The sequence below is a fragment of the Gadus macrocephalus genome, chromosome 15 (assembly GCF_031168955.1).
Source record: "Gadus macrocephalus chromosome 15, ASM3116895v1".
NCBI lineage: Eukaryota > Metazoa > Chordata > Actinopteri > Gadiformes > Gadidae > Gadus > Gadus macrocephalus.
The window spans coordinates 8,324,084-8,347,415 of record NC_082396.1 but is presented as its reverse complement, the minus strand read 5'-3'; the positions used below and the strand labels follow the sequence as shown (position 1 = coordinate 8,347,415).

The 23,332-nt window shown below is 43.3% G+C and overlaps 2 protein-coding genes across 4 annotated transcripts in view; one reads left to right on the top strand and one right to left on the bottom strand.

The window, feature by feature from the left end:
- Positions 1–1,087: 1,087 nt before the first annotated feature.
- LOC132473544 (exportin-5) lies at positions 1,088–17,495 on the bottom strand. The gene is made up of 33 exons (XM_060073725.1): positions 17,259–17,495; positions 16,630–16,751; positions 16,468–16,540; positions 16,009–16,146; positions 15,391–15,573; positions 14,824–14,850; positions 14,506–14,691; positions 14,303–14,379; positions 13,964–14,008; positions 13,608–13,707; positions 13,227–13,310; positions 12,937–13,062; positions 12,735–12,825; positions 12,236–12,364; positions 11,892–11,998; positions 11,349–11,504; positions 10,859–10,903; positions 10,665–10,754; positions 10,011–10,210; positions 9,438–9,537; positions 8,825–9,006; positions 8,450–8,550; positions 8,067–8,163; positions 7,829–7,964; positions 7,473–7,571; positions 7,342–7,388; positions 6,822–6,928; positions 6,096–6,155; positions 5,911–6,005; positions 4,830–4,937; positions 4,293–4,430; positions 3,495–3,659; positions 1,088–2,645 (listed from the first exon to the last, which is right to left on the bottom strand). The coding sequence occupies exons 1-33, from the start codon at positions 17,358–17,360 to the stop codon at positions 2,499–2,501; spliced, it is 3,663 nt and encodes a 1,220-aa protein (XP_059929708.1). The 5' UTR covers positions 17,361–17,495; the 3' UTR covers positions 1,088–2,498.
- A 216-nt stretch (positions 17,496–17,711) lies between these two features.
- tp53bp2a (tumor protein p53 binding protein, 2a) overlaps positions 17,712–23,332 on the top strand; it is a 32,541-nt gene continuing 26,920 nt past the window's right edge. For 2 of the 3 annotated variants that reach the window (XM_060073728.1, XM_060073726.1), the window contains exons 1-2: positions 17,712–17,864; positions 18,149–18,300. In XM_060073728.1, coding sequence (XP_059929711.1) covers positions 18,274–18,300 — 27 coding nt within the window. In that variant the 5' untranslated portion in view covers positions 17,712–17,864; positions 18,149–18,273. Of the gene's footprint in view, positions 17,921–18,148; positions 18,301–23,332 lie in introns of all 3 variants that reach the window. The other variant, XM_060073727.1, reaches the window with a different exon arrangement.

Genomic DNA, 23,332 nt, shown 5'->3' with positions numbered 1-23,332 from the left:
TCTCTCAAATACAGACACTCTGGTGTGTGACTGTCCACCCCACCAACTTTCACAGAGCAACCTTTTACCAGATAGATATTGTAAATACAGCCACATGTTCAGTAGAGATGTAGTAGGTTAAACGTTTAATAGACACTTTGCCCATCTTATAAAACCATCATAGCACGCCATCCACCGCTTTAATTCAATCGATCATAATATGAGAAAGTAAACAAACGGATGGGGGTGGAAGTGGTGGGGGAGAGAGAAACAATGCAACACGGTAGTGATGACTTGTTTACTCGGGTCAGCTTTTAGGGGGGACATTAGACGCATCGTTTAAGTGCGAGTATAAACAGATTCTTCCAAGGTATTTCCGTTATGATGAAATGGCACTGAAGGGTCTGTAATATATAGAAGATTAATGAATTGACTTTATTGTTGAAATGAGATATTCCAGGAGCTTGTAGAGTGCCGTCAACATCATGTCGGCTCACAATTTACCTTCACTTGGGTCTGCAGAACACACTGCTCAGTTGAAGGGGTGCTTCTCTTGCAAGAGGTTCGTCCCAGGTGGACGTCCAGTATGTAGTTAACGCCTGCAACTATCTACAATATAACGATAGTACACAACTCCGGTTAGGAATGTCCAATTTTAATTGAAAGAAATCTTCAGTAAAACCCATGTACACAAGTTTTGAACCTACCTGGATTTTGGCCGAAGTGATGTTAAGAATTTTGTATGCATAAATATCGTCGATATTAGCTTCGTTGAAGTTAGCAACGGCAAAACGTGCTGCTCTCACGACATCGGTTCTGTTTTGAGGGATCGCGCGTGGCTCCCCGGTCATTGGCTGGGCAGCGCCGTCAACAAGTGCGGCCGCTGCAGCCAACGCGAGAATACAAAGCAACGTAAACGAGGTCATGATTTTAAGCATAGCGCTTTAGAAATATTGTTGGTCTTGAATGTTGGCGCGCCATCATACACACCTGTACCGCATTTACGTTGAATCTTTAACAATTAACTTCAATTGACACACACGCTGGTTATGAGTACGAAAATGTGTCCAATTGTTTAATCAGAAATACAAATGCACAAATGTAAGCCTTTGACAGGGTTTGAATTGTTTTATTTGGAAATGGCAAATATAAACATCACTACACGTTAAACATTTCCCCATATATACAATTGACAACTTTTGTTTCTGCCATGTTAACAAACTTCTTGGATCATTTCTTATTCCTGATAAAGTTGTACTAATGAACTAGGATGTCATTTCATATTCTATATAAAAGCCTTGATGACAGGGAACCTGAAAGAATCTTTGATATTAAATGAACATCTAGAAAAAACACAAAGTGCATTCCGATGTCTACTCAATTAGAGCACAATGTAAAAGAAAAAAACATTCCTCAATACAATCCCTTAAACAAAGGAATATAATGTATTGACTTCAAAATGTTACTAACTCACGATTTATTGTAAAGTACACCCTTATATGTTTTATGATCAAACTAACCATTTATTATATCAAGATGTAGGAAAGTAGCGATCTGAAACCAATTCTGTTTCCAAACTGGTTTCCAGCAGTGCAGAAGGTTAATGGCTGATATGTATAGTGTTTTGTTTTGGTACAAACTGATTATGAATCTCGCTAGAGAATGTAAAAGAAACCAACAATTCAGACAGTTTAATGTGCAGGCACAGCACTTTCAATAAAGCCAAATAGCCACATTGGTTATCTTTACAGACGAAAAATGTACAGTGCCTCACATTAAAAAACAGAATTTCAACCTCGTGATGCTATAGAGCTTTTTTGAATGTGTCAAGCGTAGCATCATCAGTTTTACCTGAAATTTAAAATCCTCAAAAACACAGATGAGCGAGTCGGTCAATATGAGCAATGGGCATCATTCATTCAGCGGCCACCGTGGTACTTAACACTAGCAAATTTGTTGTCAATAATTGTAAAGTATAATAAGTATTGTATGATTATAAAAACAGCACACTTATTAGATGGTTAACAGCAGCAATTGTCTCCTAAAACCAACAAAGTGTCATTATTTCATGACCAATTTGGTTTAGCAAAAATCGGAATTTGGATGAAATAAATCACAAATAAATAACACCATGACACAAGACGCAAGACAGAACAATTATCTCCGTTAGCAACCTGGGATTAAAAGTAGGAATAATAATAAAAGACAAAATAACTAACCCAACTATAACAGCCTGACCCATACCAGATCAAGCACATCAAAAAACTAGAAGTATCGAAGAAAAAAAAAGTGTTAAACAAAAATATAAAAAAATATAAATGAGAATGGAAATTTTAACGAGGTATCATACCCCCGTTCTGGTGTCTATGATAGAGGGGTCCCTGGTGGGGGGGTCTACACGTGGGGTGGCTGCAGTAGGAGTTGGAGGAGTAGAGGGGGCAGGAGGATTTTTGGCCACACACACACACACACACACACACACACACACACACTACACACACACTACACACACACACACACTACACACTGGCCCGTTGGGGGGAGAAGAGGGCCTCCAAGCCCAGCGCCTCGGTGGCCAGAAGGTCTCTCTCAGGCTTGGGCTTCTTGAACAGCGACGGCAGGTTGCGGATGTGGACCTCCTTCCTGAACTGCTCGCACAGCGCTTTCTGTGAGAGGAAGCAACGGGTCCAAAAACAAGGAGGGGGAAGTTAGTCCACAAAGAGCTGCAACCGATTGTAATGAAGAACCAAATATCACCGTTAAGGTAGGAGGCCTATCTGTGGATTTTGAAGCAAAAATATTTTTGCGTTAAAAACGCTGTTAAAGTGGTATTGGAGCTTGTGGAGGAATTCCCTGATTCTTCATACATATCGTATTTGTACATTATATAAGCTTACACAGCTCCGCTTTAATGGCCACTCGTGTTCCTATACTGATACATGAACGATGTGCATTGTCCGGCTCAACACTAAACAAGAGGCCGTGGGCTCCGAGGTGTCTCCCTAGCAGAGGACCTCGCTATGCACCCGCTGCATAATTCTACACCAACAATCTGTTCTTCCACACAGACCGCTCCAAATTGTCCAACGGTTTACCTAGATATTTCACTCGGACTCCTAAGAGCTAAAGAATGCTCGGCTAAATATACTTTTGGCAATCCAATCTGTAGGTCCTTGGGCTGTGATTGGGTGGATTGTTTTTAGCACGAGTCAAAAGGGAAGAACAGGCGCCTGATGGACCAGTGGCTTGCTGCAACCAAGAATACGAATGCAAATGGTAGTGGGGGAGATCAATCGGTAAAAGTAGCGCATTGGGTCAGACTAGGGGCCATGTTATATAATCCTCATCTTCTTAAACCCTTACCATTACTCAACAGAGATAATGCACTTTTCTCTAGTCTATTATTACTGAGGGATTTCAGCAACCATTGTTCCTGACATGCATTGACTCAGCAGTCTTTGGTGGCCATTGTAAGAGCAACGATGCCCCCTAGTGGCAAACACGAGTCACATTACCCCGATGGTGCCTGCAATGAGCTTTTTGAACTGGTCTTTTCTTTTCTTGTCTCCGAACTTCTGGGCTTTGGGGTCCAGGAGCCGATGGTCGTACTGATCGAGCGCCTCCATGTTGATGTCTGGGATCTGGCTCATCACTGCTCGTAGCTCTGCATAGCGCGGCCGCTAGTGGGCGGAAAGGGAGCAGAAAAAGAGTTTAGTTGGAAATTTCCTTTATGGGGCAGTGTGTAGAATTCAGTGGTTTCTAGCGGAACAAAGTTTTGAATTTAACTGTAATTCAATATTATTTTCATATGCATGTTGTGATGAGTTAAAAATCCCCTGAACATAAGAATCACGTTTTCGTCGTCTTAGAATGAGCCTTTTTCTACTAAGAGAGCGGGTCCCCTTCCACAGAGCACACCATGTTACGCCACCATGTTTTCACAGCGGCCCAGACTTCTAGAGAGAACACGGTTTATAAAAAAAGGTGTTTTGGACGTTTTGGAGTTGTTGGAAGAAGGCAGGCTCCTTGTTATCCCCATGGCTACGACACATTTGTGATTATTTTCAGTACCGTCGACGTGCAGGAAGGTTGTAAGAAATATTGTCTATGAAATTAATCCCGCCCGCTTCACCTTCTCTTGGACGAGAACAACGCTGTCCGTGGGTCGGACACAGCTAAACTCTAAGGGGTTGCTTTAAGCCAGGGTGATAAACAAACATTTAATTCCACAAATTAACCGTCAAGGCTGTGCTCAACGGCCAAAGTCTTTCAATGGGATCCCCACGTGGTGCCGTTTGTGGAGGAGCTCTCACCAGGTTCTCGTAGATGAGCATGGCCAGCAGGGTGAGGGTGGCGCAGCACACCTCGTGCTGCCCGTGGAGCTGCAGGCCCTTCAGGGTGCTGATGAGGAACCATGTGGCCGCGTCCGGAAGGAGGTTGCCCCCGACGACCTACAAACAACACACACACACACACACACACACAAATTTGTACGAGACAAGAATTTGACCATCTGTATCACAATGTCGATTGGCTAGTGTCGCTCTCTTGCTGTGCTTGCCTTTCATTCTTGTTTTTGATAACTAGAGTGTAACTATAAAACAACAACTATATAACCGATACAGATTTCTTACTTAACTAAATGTTTGGTAAACATAGTACAAAACTCGCTAACTATCCCTGGAAGGAAGGATCCTTCTTCCATGTTGCTTCTCAGGGTACCTTCCCTCTGGGATACTTCCCATGCCCTTTAAAGGGGGCTTGGGGGGGGGGGGAAGTGAAGCCCTTTGAGACTGTCACTTTGATGAAGGGATATATAGAGACAGTACACTGGTCTAGACGTGTGCTACCTGTCTAAGCAAGTTCCAGCAGATCATGGAGGCGGTTCGGTGGCAGATGTTGGTGTCCTTCCACGACAGTGCCACGAACGAGATGGTCAGCAGGTTCATGTAGATGTCCTTCAGAGCAAGGGGGAAAGAGGTAAGAAGTGACCAAGTACTCATTGGGACACATATCATGTGGTCGAGACATGTCTCGACTTCTCTAGTTGGCCACCGAAGTCGGCGTCTGATCCCAATTTTGTCATCGTTTTCAGAAACATGCATTTGGCCCATCCAAACTGCAACGGAAGATGGGCGTTTTCTGTGGTGGAAAATGTTCGCTTGGTGTAAGGAAGACGCTTAAGATGCATCTTAAACATTGATCTAGTGTAATGTGGTAATCTAAGCCTAAGGCTAGGGATGTGCTCTGGTGGTTGTTGTGGAGGGATGGGTATCGTTAGGGTTTTAATGATACTAGCAGCCTTATCGATACAGGACTTTAACCACGATACTCTTATCGGTCATTTTAGGAGAAGATAATGACAAATTAAGAATAAGACATCTTTCAACAGCAGCAGCAGCAGCAGCTTAGAATGTTTTGAATAAATAACTATTATAGATTCTATACTATTGTGAAAGTGATAATGTAGAACCAAAACAGAAATCAATAAACAATTAACAATTAACAGCCAAAAAAAAAAAAAGACAGCGGAATAGAGCAACACGAATAGGGGATGTATGCAGCTTTGCCACAAAATGACCTCAAACCTTATTTAAGAGAATTCTGTAGGTAAATCAGCATTTCTGCCTTTTCTGGCCATCGTTCATCCAGAACATCCAGAGCGTATCAACTTTTATGGGTCTGAGATAATTCAGACCCGAGAGGCCTGGCATCTTAACCATCCCGTGATATGTGAGGTCTATAACCCTCAATGTTTATTTATCCGAAAGTAAAAGAAAATATGTTTTTTTTAATTTCTCAAATAACGATAGCAACATCGGGACTGTCAGAGCTTACCGATACTACGGTGGGTCATAACTCAGCCCCAGGGCTGTTTCATACCAGGTTTGGGTACCCGACCCAAGAGGTTGTGAGGAGACATATGCTCACCTCGTGTTTGAGAATACACTTCCCCAGCTCAGTCAGATCCTCCGCGGGCTGCCCAGACACCGCCGTCTGCACCAGGTCTGTCATCATCTCTTCTTCTGCCCACAAAAAGAACAACCACAGCATACAGGGTCACCAGGAGGTCGACACCACCTGCAGGGCCGAGAGTCCTTCACCACGGGGCCTACCTTCTCCGTCGTCCTTGTTGCCTGCGGGCTCGTGCACCCTCTTGGAAATAAAGCTCACAGCTAGGAGAAGGGCAGGGGAAGGGATTTTAAATACCGATACAACTCGTCTTTGTGTTTCCTATAAACTCCAGGTAAGTTGGTATAGATTTAAGGCTTATGCGACAAGTATTACGCAACATCTGTTTAGAAAGGTCATATAATCCATTGTACAGTTCTTCTTTAAAGGCCATGCAGTCGCTTTGTTTTCAGAAGTGTGTGATAGCAATGTTCAAAGAGTACGAAACATACTGCAAATGTTTGCACTCCTCGCCATCCAAAATAGTGAAAGATGAAAAACCCGTAGGTGAAAATTGGAATGTCTTAGAAGTGATTGAAATTTTATTGCATAGCCATTAGTGAATGGTGGGGCCTTTTCTACAGCAACCGTGCTAGACTTTATACCCTTTTAATAATTGGTTTTACTTGGTGAAATCGAACCATTACACTTTTTCCAACAGAAGTTTCATTATGAAGGGTATATTAAGTAGTAAGTTATTAATTGCATTGCAAAGGCCGCTGAATTGTTTCTAGCATCAAATTCTGTGAATTGGGGGTCTTCATAACATGAAGATGGGAATACGTTTTATACATATTTGCCAACTTCCTCAGATAGTCTGTCTTCGGTCCGCTCTGCATTTGGTCAACAAACAATACTTTAGTAGTAAAAAAATAAACTGTTGTACTTACTGAGAAGGTCAAGCACCTCTCTGGTGACCAGTCTGACTAGCTGCTCCTCCAGCATCTCCTGGGTCACCTGACTCTCCTCACACACTGCCTCCTCCTCCTCCTCCCCACTGAGCAGGAGACCATGCATTAGTGACAGACACCAATCATTTAGACCACCAAATAAACAATGAGCTCCAGTAACGTAGCATATACGGTCAATGATGTAGCTACTCCTATTTAGTTTGCTTTGAGGTGATCGCTTTCAGCCTCACTTGTTCCCTTTGGATAAAAGTATCTGCCAAAGGATTAAATGAAAATAATGTCTACCGCAACTGTTAAGTCGATAATAGTTTTTACTTTTATGTATATTTCTATGACTCAACATTACGTGAATATAATTTATATTCACGTAACTAGACATTCACGTAACTAGGTGACTAGACATAATTGTCTAGTCACCTATATCTTCACCCTTCAGATATATGAAAGATCTTTCTGTGGACATTCATGATGGACTGAGCATCCCTGCAGAGCAACTTACTTGGAAGAGGATCTCTGGTTAATGATCTGCCACTTGACGTTGAGCCTCTGCGGTACAGACACAAAGACACAGTTAACAATGTGGACTGATTCAACCATTCAGCGGTGGGCAGAAAGAGTGAGGATAAGCACCTGCAGCATGTAGGTGAACAGAGGCCCCACTAGGGGGCAGAGTAGGCTTTCGTAGTACTCCTGGGGGCAGGAGAGCACCAGCTGCTTCACAAACAACCGTGGAACACGTTAAGGACTACAGGTGTTGTACATTTGCAAAACAAAACATCCAACCTCTTCCAAAGGGACCGTAGTCAAGATATTCAAGCTATTATTTGAGTGCAGTTGGTTAGCATCTATAATCTTGCCCACTTCGACCATTTTCTGTTCCTTCGCTCTTGATAACACTACAACCAGGCATTTATCATTAAAGTACGGAAAAGTACAATTACAACTGGCAAAAATCCGAAGTCTTGCCACTGAAAAGTAAGGATATGAATGATTGGCCGGAATCTGTGATCAGGCACGTGGTCGAGGGAGACGAAGGCGGATCCAACTAATTTCTCGGCCAATCCATCAATGGTGTAGAAGTCCCTCGTCAGTGAGTGGCCAGCATTCCCCAGAATGTGATAACTGACAACCAATAGAAATGCAACAATTAATTGATTCATCCATCAACCAATAAAAAGGCAAACATTAATGGTTTAGCTAAGTGCAAATAAAAATAAATGTTACCAGTTATCGTAGAGCGTACAGAAGAATCCCTGCATCCTCTCAAGGTTGCCCTTGTACACGGGAGTGTCATAGATGTCTATCAGGGGATGGGGAAGACCTGCAAACAAATACACAATATACTGAAGGAGGAGCACACACAACAACATACCTCAATTTAATACAAAACATCATAACAAACAAGCATAAATAAGCTTGTATTTGCTGTAAGGGATTAATAAAGTACATCTTATTTGATGCATTATGCATACTGCTTCAAAGAGTTTGACAGTTTAAGGAGATTTAATTAAGGCTACTTTGATAGAGCCCTTTTAAATAATTAGTTATAATCAAAAAAAAAAAAGAAGTTGTGATTCAGGGTTAGTTTAGGAAAGCAAACCACCCACCTAAAACACAATTCTTCTCCACATCGATGAGGTCGTAGGCCTTGGCGTAGCCCGGACTGAGACGGGCAAGGTTCTCTGGGGCAAACAGGTTGTTTTGGGTTCTAACGTAGGAAGGACAGAGGAATCACAACATTAAAAAAAAATATATATATCTTTAACGCTAATATCCACAGCTAACCTATAGGCAAGACATATGCCCCAACACCTACCTGGTCCTTAATGACATGTATCTGACACCCCTTTGCATAAACGCACCTGCTTAATGAGTTAATAGTAAAAATCATAAATCAAGCAGAATCCCTTCCCCCTCAGGAATAGCCTCTTTACACATGAGCACATAGGAAGCAGTCAGCCAAGGGAGCTACGTTAGCCTACCTGATGAGGGTTAGCACGTTGGGTAGCATGGCCAGCACCAGGCTACTGCAGGGGTTACTGAAGAGGGGGGCTCCAGAGGGGGTGGAGCCCACCAAGAAGCCCCCGGCTGTGGCCTCGCCCAGGTCGGCCGGCCAGCGCGACCTCTTCACCACCGCCAGCATGGCCTGAAGGCAGTAACTCAACTGGGCCAGGAGTGAAAGAACACCATGTATGTCACAATGTACAACGGATGCAACATTGAGAAATGCAAATGAAACGCATCAATGGTGTCTTCCTCCATTTTGGGTCCTCCAGCAACAGAGAAGATAGAATTAATAATATGGAATAAATGCTTTATTCTGCTAATTTTAACATTCTCCGTTTAAATATTTCTAAAAGCAAATAAATGCATGAAATGGAATAATCGTAAATGTTGGGTTCTTGATCAAACAAAATGTTATAAAAATAATGATAAGCAAAAAAAAAGGATTTGGTTTGAAGAACAAATCCGATTGAAACATTTGCCGTTTGAATCGTTAGGAAAGCAATCGAGTAAAAGGCATGCATCGAATGCCATCCTCCTCCATGTTGACTCGTACACAAATACAGATGGAGTGCAAGCGGCCTGGCTTACCTGCACCCTGTTGTTTCCGTACACATCCGTGTCCTTGGTCTGCTCACTGACCTGGTCGGCCCCCACGTAGGACAGGAAGACGGCCGCGTCTGACAGCACACTGGCAGAGCCGCGGGGAGCAGAGCGCAGCGTGTGAGAAGGTGTTGTGTGATATCAGCAACTAAATATATATATATATATATTATTCACTTGTATTATTGATGTGGCTCTGTGCCATCTGGGAATTTTCAAAGAATCAAATCGTGTCCTGCTTTTGAAAACCTCACAGCCTTGACGGCTTGGGCAGGTGGACCATTTCTAGTTGGGTTTATTTCCTTTTCTACTTTAATTAAAATCCATCATAGTAGCCGCATAAACAAATAACCAAACAATTCACCTTTGTGCATAGAATATCACTACTACAAATACCATTAGACTAATAAAAGATATGCTCAGATACTATATCGAAGAAAGTACAGGAATTAACTAAATATATACAAATTCAAAAATAATCCAAATCATCCAAAAAATATATCTATGCGAATAAGAAGTATCTGGCCTACCCCAAATTAAAACAATACACCCAAGACTCACTGGCTGGTCTCGCTGGAGGTCCAGCGCGCCACCACGGGGGCCATGAGCTCCTCCAGGAAGGCCTTCTGTTTGGCGTAGTCCTTGAACTGGTTCCCGATGAGCACCAGCGCCTCCATCAGAGCGCACTTCTCCATCTGCATCAGCAGCCCCTCGTCAGCAAACAGCTTCTTCACGTAGTCGTAGAGCATGTCGAAGCACGGCTGCAGCAGGGCAGAAATCCACCGGGGGTCACACGCGTGTGTTCACAGTGGGCACGGATTGGCATTAGTTAATGTTAGCGTTGGTCCATATTACCGTGAGCACATGTCTCTATATTGGCCTTAGCATAGTAACGTATGAGCTTTGTTCTAGTAAGTATTAGCTTAACCGTTCATTCTGAAATCAACACAGAATGGATATGTTGCATCACGATACAACACCTCCATCCGATAATGAACACAAACATTTCCCAATATTTGACTGCCTTGAAAGTCTGCATTAGTCAGAAGAAGTTATGGTTTCGGCTCGCACTCTGAACAGACGTTGTGCTTGAGGATGCTACATAACTACACCCGCCTGTCCATAAATCATCCATGGTCTATTCATATTGCAAAACAGATACTCCTAATACTTCAAACTTATATCATTCTGTCCCACTCCCAGATGTTATCTCACCAGAATGAACGGGGAGTAGTCTCGGCACATCTTGATGATTGAGGAGCAGGCGTGCCTTCTCACGTTCTTCACCGCCCTGGTCCGGGGCGCCTGTAGAGAGACACGGTCAATCAGTTTAACCGTAGTTGGCTTAACTGCACCCTAACCAGTGAGGAGGAGAGTACGATCACACAGAACCAAAAAGGAGCACTCACCTTGCTGTCACCTTGGGGGATGTCGAAAACGATCGCTGCAAACACCTGAGTAGTAAGGTCACAGGTTAGCACATTCAATACAAAATACACACAGTTTTTCCTCTGGGTGCCCTAGGGGGCTGAATGCTAAAGATAGACCCAATGATGACGGAATGCTCAATTAGTGGTCCCGTTTGTCTCAAGTGGGGCGTGGCATGCCCTTCGCCAAGGTTAGGAGAATTGTATGGAACTTCAGGATAAAGTTAACAAAAAAACGGCTTATATTATTAATTTACATTCTAGAAAAAAGGAACAGAATACTGTAATGGGCAGTGGCTGACGTTTTGGACTCCCAGTGATAAAGGACCAGGGTTCGATTCCCAAATGTAGGCACCTTTGGGCAAATTGCCTAACCCCTACCACCACATTAATGACATTAAGTCATTGTAAAAATAAAAATAAAGCATAAAAGCATTCACTGAATCCCCGGACTATGATTGGATGAGCTGACCTTGGTGAGGACCTGGGGCAGGATGTTGGGTCTGTGTGTCACGAAGGGGAAGAGGGCGGAGATGTTGGTGAGCACACATGACAGGATGAGGGGGTCTTTGGTCTCATAGCTGAGCACAGCCTGCAGGAGCTCAATACCCTGGTCGATGGGCAGCTTCTGCATGAGGCGAGACAGGAGGGTAATGGAGGGGGACAGGCTTTCAGTGGACCAGCACAACCATGTCATCCACGTTGCAATCACTTTTGGTCTACTTTGAGTCGACAAAATGGGTACCCCCTTTTAAAGAAGGAGACATTAAAAGGTAATATAGAAGCACACCGAATAGAGAAAACAATATGTACGACAAAACATTAAATGTGTAGGCATCAACATTCAGTTGTTTTCCTGTTTAATATTACAAAGAATATACATCCTTTTGTATTAACATTACTGTCATGTACTGCTGTGACACTCTAAATATTCAAATATGGGATTAATAAAGTACACATTGTTGTATGTACACGTTCTGTATAGACTGTGCCATGTTTTAGACGATATGGATACCTCTCCAGTGAGATTGCGGAACGTCTGACCGAGAACACACTCGGTGAAGACCGTCATGGCATCCCATTGGACCACCGATGGAGAGAGAATGGAGCACAGCCCTTCAGCTGAGGAGGGCAAGAGAAATAGCAAGAGAGATGGATAGAGAGATAAAGACCAAGACAGAGAGGGAGTCAGTGTTAGAGTGAGAGGCAAGTTGTACAAATTAGTATTAAATTGCAGTTGGTTAGAAGTCTTTCAGAACTACGTAAAAGGACTAATTAGCAGTTGACATAGAAAACCCAATGACGGCCGGTCTCAGAACACACTCGAGTGAGGACAGGGGGGGGGGGGGGGGCACGTACCATTAGTGATCCCGGTGATGATGGGACTGGACAGCTGGTAGCCTAACCACTCTGCGGCGTCCCCCAGGGCCTCCATGGGCACCAAACGACAGGCACTCCTCACCACCTCCCCCTGCTGGCTGCGGAACACTGCGGAGACACCAGGCGGTCTTACATCTCTTTTCACCGATACTCAGTTGTTGTTTGTTGCACATCATCTGTTGGTTGTTGACCGTCTTGTCAAGTCATTTGTTCAATGTCATGGCCCGAGGTTTCCTGTCCGAATCCGAGACCCATTTGTTCAGGTCTCCTTGTATGGGCCAGGAAAGTTTTCGATTGATTACGTTCCTTGGCCAGATGTTTTTTATTACATTTTTGTTGTAATGTGATTGCCAATGTTGTACAACACTCAATAGGATTAATTTGGATAACTAATGAAGTAATTAAGTGTTGCTTTACGCATCATTGACTTTTTTACCAATAGTTGACCAAAATGTAAGCAATCCAAAGCAAAACTTACAGTTGAAGAAAGAGCCAAACTCCTCATCGCTGTCAAAGTCCATTCGGGAGTATTCACAGCTCGGGCTGTCATTCCTTGAGGGATAGCCCGTCTGGAAGGAAGAAAGAAAAATATCCATATTCAATTATAATAATATTTTCTTATTGTTCTCCATATTGATGCAAACCAAGGGTATTGTAGCACTGATTCAGACAATCCGTACCTTGATTAAGTTGGTCCTGGTCGTTTTAAGGTATTTCAAGGACATCTCCACGACCACCGGCACTTTGGACAGGATCTCGTGTCTGAAGAGGGTTCCCCACATGATCTGGGTGGACGACTTCAAGAACTGGAGAGGAACACAATGTCGGTTCACATTTTCCATTCAGCAGATGCCTTCATGCAGAGCAACTTAGTGAGCATTCAGATATAGGTAAATGAAAAGCAGGCATGTGTTAGGGAATCTGGCCCAAGGACAACAACGTTATGCAAGCATTGGACTTGGCATCTCACCTGGCTGTGGTGTGTGGTAAAGGACAGCATGGCCTCCATGTACTTGTTGAGGTTTGCAGGTGTTTCAACTGCCACGTCTGAACCCTGAGAACAGATTGATTCAGTAAGTCGTTTATTAATACCAATCACAAAGCTGTACTCACACAGCTGTGGTGGGCCTGGCAAAACCTGTTGAATACAGAATCAGAATGAGCTTTTAATAATCTGACACATTAATTCTAAATCCGGCTGTCAGGCTTTCGAAATATACAGACTAAAGACCTATAACAAGAAGCACACTATATTACAGCAATAAATACCAACTTTGCATTTTATAATTTTTTTCTAATGTGCTGTACAGCGGATGTGATATTGCTCATCTCTAATGCAGAACATACTCACCACTAGCGAGGTCACCTGACTGCCCAGGGCACAGAGAACCTGGCACAGCCTCTTGAGGAAGATGTAATGTCGCTCCACAACAACCACCTTCTCCACTGGCCTACAACACACACACACACACACACACACACACACACACACACACACACACACACACACACACACACACACACACACACACACACACACACACACACACACACACACACACACACACACACACACACACACACACACACACACACACACACACACCTTTTTAAGTTCAAAGGGTTCCCCTAGACCTAAAACTCTACAGCCCTTGGCATGAACACTGCATGCAGATAGCGCTACTATCTGCAGGTGGAGCTACTCACTGCGTCGGCGAGGGCTGGTTAGATATGGCTGCGCCATCGGCTGACCTGCAATCCAAACAGATGCATGGTAACTAAGGATGCCCAGGGCTTTAGGGTTAATCGCAGTGACAATGGTAGACCGCCTCTTTCGGTCACATTGATAATTCAGAGCAAGAATTTCTGTTGATTATCCAATATCTTTCTAACATAGAAAAATTAAACACACTTTCAAACCGCACACACAATTATATACATTTATATATATTTTTTTACTTTCATTCTTGTTGTTTTGGTGTGTAATATGAGTCGATGATGTGCCACACCACCAAGGACAGGCCTTCAGGGTGTGTGTGTACTCACTGGGCTGCGGAGAGAATGTAGTTAATGGCGAGGTCATCAAACAGCAGCATTAGCGGCTTACGGTCCTCCAGTTTTCCCTGGGGGAGAAAGACGACACATAAATAGAGGGTAGGATATTCACGTCAAAAAGGTCCCAGCCTAGTCTGATGGACCTTCTGAGCAAGGAGCTAAACCCCGAAAGAGCACACACACACACACACTACCTTGCGGCTGATGGCAATGAGCAGGCACTCGACGGCCTCCAGCTGCAGCTCGCCCTCGCTCAGCAGCAGACAGAGCATCTCCAGCAGACGGCAGTTGTCGTTGGTGATGTGTGCCAGGGCGATCCAGTCGATGTAGCCTGCCAGCGTGTTCAGCGTTGTCACAGCGACACGGCAGTGAGCCTTGGCCTACGGGAGGAGGCGAAACACGGAGGGAAGGCGGGCGAGTGGCCATTGGTTATCATCACAGCCGTGAATGCGTCCTAACTATGTTTATGATATTGTAATAGGGAGAAAGGAAAAACTCAGATGTTTGTTTACCTGCAATTCCTGGCCCGGTATACTTTTCTGAAACGCCCGGACAAGACAAAAAGTAAACAAAAATATTTTATAAAAAGAACATATACAAGAGCAAACTTAATGTAACATTCCATAGTTGCAAATTAATACATTTGGAGATAAATCACATGTGGACCTTCCAAGCTGTGCTGGCAGAGGCTGACCAGGGGTAGGGGGTTAATTTCCCACTGGGTGGCCCCCCATGCTTAGAATGTACCCACTTAAAATTTGGATAAAAAGCTTCCACCAATCGGCTTATGTATACTGCTCCCGATTACCCAACAATTCACGTCTGTCTACATTGCACCACCCTAAAATAAATGATCAACCTTGTTTTTCCTGATTCCTATGGCTGCACTCCGTCCAGACAACCAGACAAAAAAAAATTATATATTTTTTATATACTTTTTCTGTTAGCTACCCAAACTATATGTCATGCCTGGATGATGATCAGCCTCACTTGTCAGTCACTTTGGATTAAAGCATCGGTTAAATTACCAAAAAATAAATGTGCGTATGAGAACGACAGTGAGCAGTGGTGCCACTGACCAGTTTGCGGTAGTCGTCCACGTTGATCTGCAGGATGGCCAGGATGAAGCTGAAGATGTTGTCCATGTTCTGGGTGAGGGTCTGCTGGATGTCCCGACGGCGCTGGGTGGGCAGTGTCTGGAAGGTGATGACGTCCTCCGCCAGCCGCAGCAGGATCAGCATCACCAGCTCCGTCTGGGACTCCTACAGGAACAACAGAAGAGCATCCGTCATTGATCCGGAGAATCGCATCATACAAGAGGGAAATTGTTACGGTCACACAGTTGCTCCTCTAAAAATAAAAATAATAATACTATTTTTTTACTATCGAGAGAGGAACAAACACATTTTTTCTCTTCTTCAAAACAAATCTGCCGATCATTCAACCAATGTAAAAAACATGCACCGCAGCAACAACCACATATGCTTGTGGGGATCAAGGGTCCATCCTGGGGCATTTCCCTCTTGCTTTAAACCAACCCTTCTGTCGTGCAGTTTTAACGGCATCGTAATATATATATTTGTGAACCATTTAACTTTGCATAGGTAATGCTTTGAGTTTTACATTGCCCATATTTGGTCTGCATTTCCATGTGACACATTACATCACCTTATGGAAATAGTGCACGAGTCACTCACCCCGAGGCTGGTGAGGGCCTCCATCTCCTTCAGCATGTCCGGCCAGTGCTGGGGCCACTCCCTCTTGATCATCTCCACTGTGATGCGGGAGAGGACGTCCTTGATGTGACTCTCCTCCTCCAGAATTGAGAGGGTTCCCTGGCAACACCCAAAACAAATAATTAACAGTGTGGCTGCGGTTTGTATAGAACTTCATGTACAAAGCATGGGAGTGCAATGCGCTTAAGTTCCTAGCAAAGTTTTTGAAGCCGACACCAGGATAAAATGAGGGTCTTATCTCGATGTAAGAGAATTGTCTCAACTGTAAAATTATACACCAAGAATGTCAACAAGTATTTTTTCTCTTTTCTTTTAAACACAAAAGCGTGTTTGTTGTACAGCATGTCCCTCTTTGCCAATAGTGTTATTGCCCTTTTGGGATGCTAGGAATACCGGCCAATATTACCAAGCAAGACTTACAGTCGACAATAGTTGCATGGCACAATTCTTCAACTGGACTTTCTCTGGCTGCGGCATGTCGTTCCATCGGAACCTGTGAAACAAGAATGAAAACTCTAAAAGTGTCTGCATTGATTTAGGATTGTATACATAATTGACATAAAAAAAACGATGGTTACTCACTTGATGACGTGTTCCAATATTTGCAAGCCAAAATGTCGCACTACAGATGTTTGCGTTTTCTCCGCAAGTTGCAAGCCACAAGGGACACAAAACGTGCAGGATTCTTTGAACTCTTCACAAAACTGAAATGGAAAGGAAATATGGACATCTTGAGAGTCGTTTTAATACCTTTCTGTATGCTGTGGCTAAAACGACTTAACAATTAGATGTTTGAATCAGATTGGTATTTTGTGAAGAAAAAAAATCTCATTGCAGGGACTTTAAATAATTGTTAACTACGGCACGGGGACCAACGATCAAATTGAACAGTTTGGCTGCAAACATGTTTGGTTTAATAAGTTTCATCAATATTCTGGAAAAAAAGCTTCACTGGTTGATTGAACAGCTGGAAATGCTAAATAGCCTGCTAAGTATTAGGCTGACATTCTCCCTAAAACAGCCATTATTGATTTGATCGACGTGTAAACAGGTTGATTGTTTACATCGTTAAACCAATAGCTAGAGCAAGCATTTCTTATCTAAAAATCCATCCCCGGCACATGCTTCTTATTTTCACACATTACTATAAACGCTAGCACCAGTTCACTAACGTTAGCCTGCTAACGAGCATCTCAGACACATGAAGCTACCTTTAGGGCCTCCAGTCGGTATATTTGGGTTGTTCCCGGATCCATCATCACGTTTACAGCTTTAATAAGCTGGTCGCACATAGTTGCCACCTGATCAGACATGTTTAAGGGTAGCTTCTTATAGACGTAAAAAACCAAGCGAGTGGTACCCTAACGCAAAACACTTGCAGGGCACAGGACAGCATGCGCTTTGCTCAACAACGTGCTGCACCACATTGGAAACTCTCGCTTGCCGTCGATGAGGAACACTGGGAGTTGAAGGCTATTAATTCATACGAAGAGCTTTTATGAATAGCTACTGTTAGACTAATGCTTGGCATACGATACTTGGCATTGCATTGCCATACCGTTTACATTTCTTTTTTAGCTTCTTCAACAAAAAAAAAGAGTACAATATACAATTTCTGATATCGATGAATTGCTAGGCGTTGTTTGGCATGACAACGGGGGGAAGTGTAGGGTTACGACGGTGCTCCTCGCGACAGGGGGCGGAGCTTGACTCCCACTTGGAATGAGTTTCCTCCCACTACGTCACTTGGGAAAGGCTCACAAGCCACCGAACAACACTGTCAACGGGGTTTCGGGCAGACGGATAAACCTCCTCGGGCAAGTAGTATTATTATAGTTCACCACGAAGTTACTTATCGTGTTATTACTTTAAGGTACGTTAATTATATACATTAAAGTTGTTTTGCGCACCGTGCTCGTCAATTAGTCAAACAACTTCTAAGTGATGCCAACCATCGCCACGGAAACTTTCTTGTGAAGGCCTCATTATTTGTTGCAACAGGTCCAATTGTTGTTAATGTAAAGCATTGTAGGAGGTCGTTTTGGTTTTGCTGTGAATTTGTTTTGTTCGGTAAAAGCAACGTGTTATGTTTTAAACACAGGACGGGATTCGGAAACGGGAAAAGTAGCCTTGCCCATTACGGGTCAGGCGACGAGATTAAAGCGATCGCCTTTCCATTGCTTTCGACGAAACTACCAGTGGGATTCGTTCTGTTTGGTCATCTAGATGCGGTACGAAGCTAAAATGATGCCGGTGAGTTCAAGTTTCCCTTTTTTTTATATACATATTCAACATATTATGTTAATCATATTGGTCGCCAAGAGTCTGTGTTGTCACCACAATTATCTTACGGAAGACTTAGTGGTGGCTGGGCATTTAAATGGACGTGGCAACATGATACTTTGTCGCGTGTTGTACTGCATCTCTGTATCTGCTATTCAGATTCTGAATCGTTTTTAGCTGTTAGTTCCCACTTAGTTCAGTTGTATGCTTTAACTCGATGGAACAAAGTGTAATATTATGCAAAAAGTGTATGAGGGTCATTGATAATCATTTTGGAATAATGTTATAATGAGATGTGCAGATATTATGATATAAAGTACACTAACTGAGTCTGAACCTAAACGTCGAACAGATAGACATTGTACTACTGAAAAAAAGCTATGGTTTTGAGTTTTCATCATTCTTGACAAAGGTCCATATTTTAGCTGTTATACACAATCTCTCATTACTCTATTCAAATGTTAGATACGTCAGTAATGCATCTGTGAGAGTATGAGAGAGGATTGCTTCAAAACGAACTTTTGCTTTAGGGATCAAAGCCTTTATAGCCGCTGCCCTTGGATTGCATTTTCTTTCACATGAGAGGATGTATTTTGTTTATATAACTTAGGCCTGAGATAACTGTCTGGAATGCATTACATAGGTATTCAGACTAGACTTCCAGTTCCTTGGGCACTGATACTGCATCTAAATGAATGGATGAAACCCATGGATTTATTTTGAACATACAAGCTTCTTGTAACCAATTTGCGTCTTTGCTATGTCTTGTTGCTGAGAATAAGAAATGAAATTCATCATGTTGTGAAGCACACTGAATGAGACTTTTTACATTTAATCCTCTTTCCCGTGGTCTGCCAAGTGTAATCAGTTTGTCCCTATTACCCTTCCTCTTGGATAAAACAGTCCTGATCTGTAAATTAGTCACCTTGTTCATGGTGACCGTTTGGTCAAGCTTTGTCATTCAAGCCAAGCTCTGTCACATCGCTGTTTGTGACTGCCATGCCTGCGTTCTCATCGACATCCATACAAATTGTCACTGTGACATGTTTACCCTGAATCTCTTTATATACCCACATTGAGACCTTTCACTCCCCCCTTCCCCTCTCTGCTGCACCTCCCATGTACCTTATGTGTATGGACATTGTTGGTGTCAGATAATTGAGCCCTGGCTCTCTTAGCATGTATGTTGTGTCAGCCTCATCAGCAGAGAACGGGGGGCTCCTATATATGGCCCCTGTTGGACAAGAGGTATTGTCTAATAGTGAGCATGGCAAATATCCCATGACCCTGTTGCTGCAGGCTTGGGACTTTGGGGGTAGGGTTAGCTCTTCTGTTGTTGTGATTACTGGCAGGGGGCAAAGAGGAGATACAGGAGGGGGTGAGGGGGGGATGACTTGGCCCCAACTGAGCACAATATGTAAGCGTGGTGGGTGGGGGGCTGTGTGTGAGAATCATATTGTATACGGCCCCCACGCCTGCTCATGGTCCCACCCTGATAAGGGATGTGCCTTATTTATTGAACCATTACAGGACCCAACTCTTTATCTTTTCTGTTTACCCCCCCACTTGTCCTTATCTGCAGTAAGAGCAGCTGTCGGTCCACTGGCAGTGATTGATCTCAATGCATGTGTTTGCGTGTGTTTGTCTGTATTTTACTGTGAAAGGACCATTCTTTTGCAGCCTTAATTGATTCTTCACAGAATCCTGGCCATAAAGAATGTCTCATTGCATCTCTTTTTTATGCATAATGCTAATTGGTTTCGGTGTTCCTTCCTCTGTTTTCATTTGTATCGTGAATATTGTTCATTCTTCCCTCTCCCATGGAAGAGTTGCCTGGCAGGTGGATTTTTCCTTCAGATAAGAATCAAGCAGGTCTGGCCTACGTACATTTAAATGTTTGCTCTACAGTACGAATGCCAATGATCTAGGAATGCATTGGCAGGTTAAGACCACAACAACTATATCCTTATGTTGATGGTGGGAAAAGCGATGCTATGTTCTGATTAGCCCAGGCTTTGCTGTGTGTATCAACAACCACCTAAGCAGGAATCATCTGTGGCCACTACATCGTTGTGTTTACTCTGGGAGGGTCTCTGTCGTTATGTAACCAGACTCTCATAGCAGGGATAATAAAGGGCATTCCTGGCAAATGTTTTGTACTGTCATCCTCCTTTGGGGAGATGAATAGATGGCACAACTAAACCAGATTGTGTGGACAAGAATGGCTCTTGATCAATCCATGTTTTAAAATGCTGTCTAATGCATAAGAGTTATGACTGTAAGAAGTTGTTAATTATTACAAGAATAGAAGAATCTCCCCAGAAGACATGCAGTTTATGAACAAACCATTTTTTTTATTTTTTATTAAACCATTGTTATAATAGTCGACTTCCTAATATGGGGGAAAAATACTTGATGTTGTGAAATCTGCCGGAATCTTCTGTGAATAGACAGAGAAAAGAGAACAGTGTTTCCCCATCCAGCCAGCTAATGTATTCCCCTGCTTCACCAAGTGTTTTTTCTTGGGCTTCTGGTAGAATCAGCACAATAGCGTTCCCAAAGTGTCCATACTCGAGAGAGGTCAACTAAGCACATTTTCCTACATTTGAATTATCTTTTGCTTTTATTTACCTCCCAAAAAAGGTTTGATAAACGTTCCCCCAGCAAAATTGCAGATTTCTTTTTTGAGCAATTCTTATGATCGCATTTTCTCAGCGCCTAGATCCGACTTTGCGTTACCTAAAGGCATTAGGCTTGTGCATGTTGCACCGAATAGGTCAAGGAAAATATTTTCTTATCTCATCCAGGAAATGAGTAGATTAGATTAGGAGCACAACAGTGTACAAAATGTTTATAGATTTTGAAAAGAAACACAGTTGTGCAGTTAAGATGGAGGATAGAGCCTGGCCAATCCTACTTCAGCAGTTCCTACTCCCTCCAGTTCCTGTATGTTCTACTCCTCTTTCCAAATAAACCATAGATAAAATTAGACCTGGCATAGTTATCTAATGCTTCATCCCTTATGTTCATCGGCTGTTCCTCCTCCTGACCTTTTCTCCCTTGGCTCCTTGACCACCATGGGGTAGATTGTGATAGAGAGAGAGGGAAGATGAAGAAGAATAATGCATAAAGCTGCAAGGGAATTTGCTGCTGCCAGGCCCCCTTTTTTATTTTTTTATTTTGAAGGGCTGCCATTCTGGACGGGATTCAAGTCTTGGAACCCGGTGCTGTGGCTTGAGCGGGCAGACACAGTGGGAGCCTCTGCCGCAGTCTCGGAGCTGGAGCCCTTCTTAGAAAGTCCTCGTAATCACATTTAGGGGTTACAAACGCAACCAGGCCTAGTTGGCTTTGACTTGCTAGCCACAGCAATATTTCTTTGATATTAGTGTTGTGCATTAGAGATGATCAGAAGATTCCTGGGGATCAAAATTCACATGGAGAATTTCCATACACGGTCTATTCGGCGATGGTGTAGAAGATCTTGATTTTAAGACTGGGCATACTGTGCTACTTCAGTTCCCCAAGAACCCTCAAAGTCAAGAGCTCTCTTCTGGCTGGGTTTAACTCTGATGATGTAGATGATGGTGCAGTTGCTGTATGCCTTTCATTGTACTAATGAGAATACGCCAACAATCATGGCATATATACTTGTGCCATCATGAGCCAGATGGTTGCATCGTCAGATCTACACACACACAGATGGAGAGCAGTGCACTTTCCCTAGTGATGGGACATAGTTGGCCAACTTTAGTATCTTGCTACAGTTTATCTTTAATTGCGAGACAAACTTTGCAAAATACCCCATGGATACAAGGACTCACTATAGAGATATTGATTTGTATTCTCTATAATGGGACTTTGTGTGGTACTTATCTGGAATTGTTTGTGTAATTGGGTTAAACCCATGGTGCTGTGTGTTATTTTGGACCACGTGCGATGGGGAAACTGCAGTGGCAGGCGCTTCGTGCTAACTTAATAAGAGGCCGATTGAGTTTGTGCCCAGACCTCGGGAGACTCTAACGCAAGTGGAATTGACCCTTACGAGGAGACAATAAGGGGATAATGGGGCACTTCATCTGTGGGCGGGGTCTCTGTTCACTGTAGTACTGTTAGGGATATTTATTGGTTCTGGTTTAGTGTCGCGGCTCTCAATGATCCCCAAACAAGGACAAAGTCTGCTTACTCGCTTTTTAGTATCAACTCATAAAGTCATTTCCTGTTATTTTTCATCCACTTTTCCCCACGTTAGGAAACACACGTGCCTGACTCTGCCCCTTTTTTGTTGGAGTGAGCTTTTTTGGAACACACACACACACACACACACACACACACACACACACACACACACACACACACACACACACACACACACACACACACACACACACACACACACACACACACACACACACACACACACACACACACACACACACACACACCCCCCCCCCCCCCCCCCCCGTTAATTGGCTGTGACGTTAAATGTTTATCTATCGAAACCTAAAGTCATAGACTGTCACACAGGTGATCAGTCAACCCAGAGAGGCTGGAAAATCCTGTTTCTCTGCGCAGGAATCTGTGGTGAGAGGGAGGCATGCAGATGAGGTGTATTAGTCAATACTACACTGTGTCGTAGGTCGTCATCTTGTAAATTCATCCCGTAACACTTATTTGATTGTTTGCCAGGGAGAATTATAGCGCTTGGCGCATGCCGTGGTGCACTCTGATGTATGCTGTAGTCAAGACTCTCGCTTCTGATGCTGTGTCATGACTCAAAACACATGATGAGTGTCTCTGCGTTGGAACTGAACGACGCTTGCATTCAAATGACATTTGTGAGTCCGGTGTGTTGTAGTGGAGAACCAGGGATAAGTTCTCTAGAGGTATTGCAGCGGCCTGAAACCTAGGTACAGGCTATTGAGTTTTAGCTTTCAAATGTGATACTCCACCAGTAGTCCATCAAAGCAGAACTATATATTTTCTTGTGGATTATTCAGTAATC

Excerpts from the sequence above, each read along its gene's own strand:
- LOC132473544 (XM_060073725.1), bottom strand. The coding sequence starts at position 17,360 with ATGTCTGATCAGGTGGCAACTATGTGCGACCAGCTTATTAAAGCTGTA. Across the intron at positions 13,311-13,607 it reads GTCAGGTGACCTCGCTAGTG|GGTTCAGACGTGGCAGTTGA; the intron begins GTGAGTATGTTC and ends ATCTGTTCTCAG. Across the intron at positions 6,929-7,341 it reads AACCAGAGATCCTCTTCCAA|TGGGGAGGAGGAGGAGGAGG; the intron begins GTAAGTTGCTCT and ends TCTCCTGCTCAG.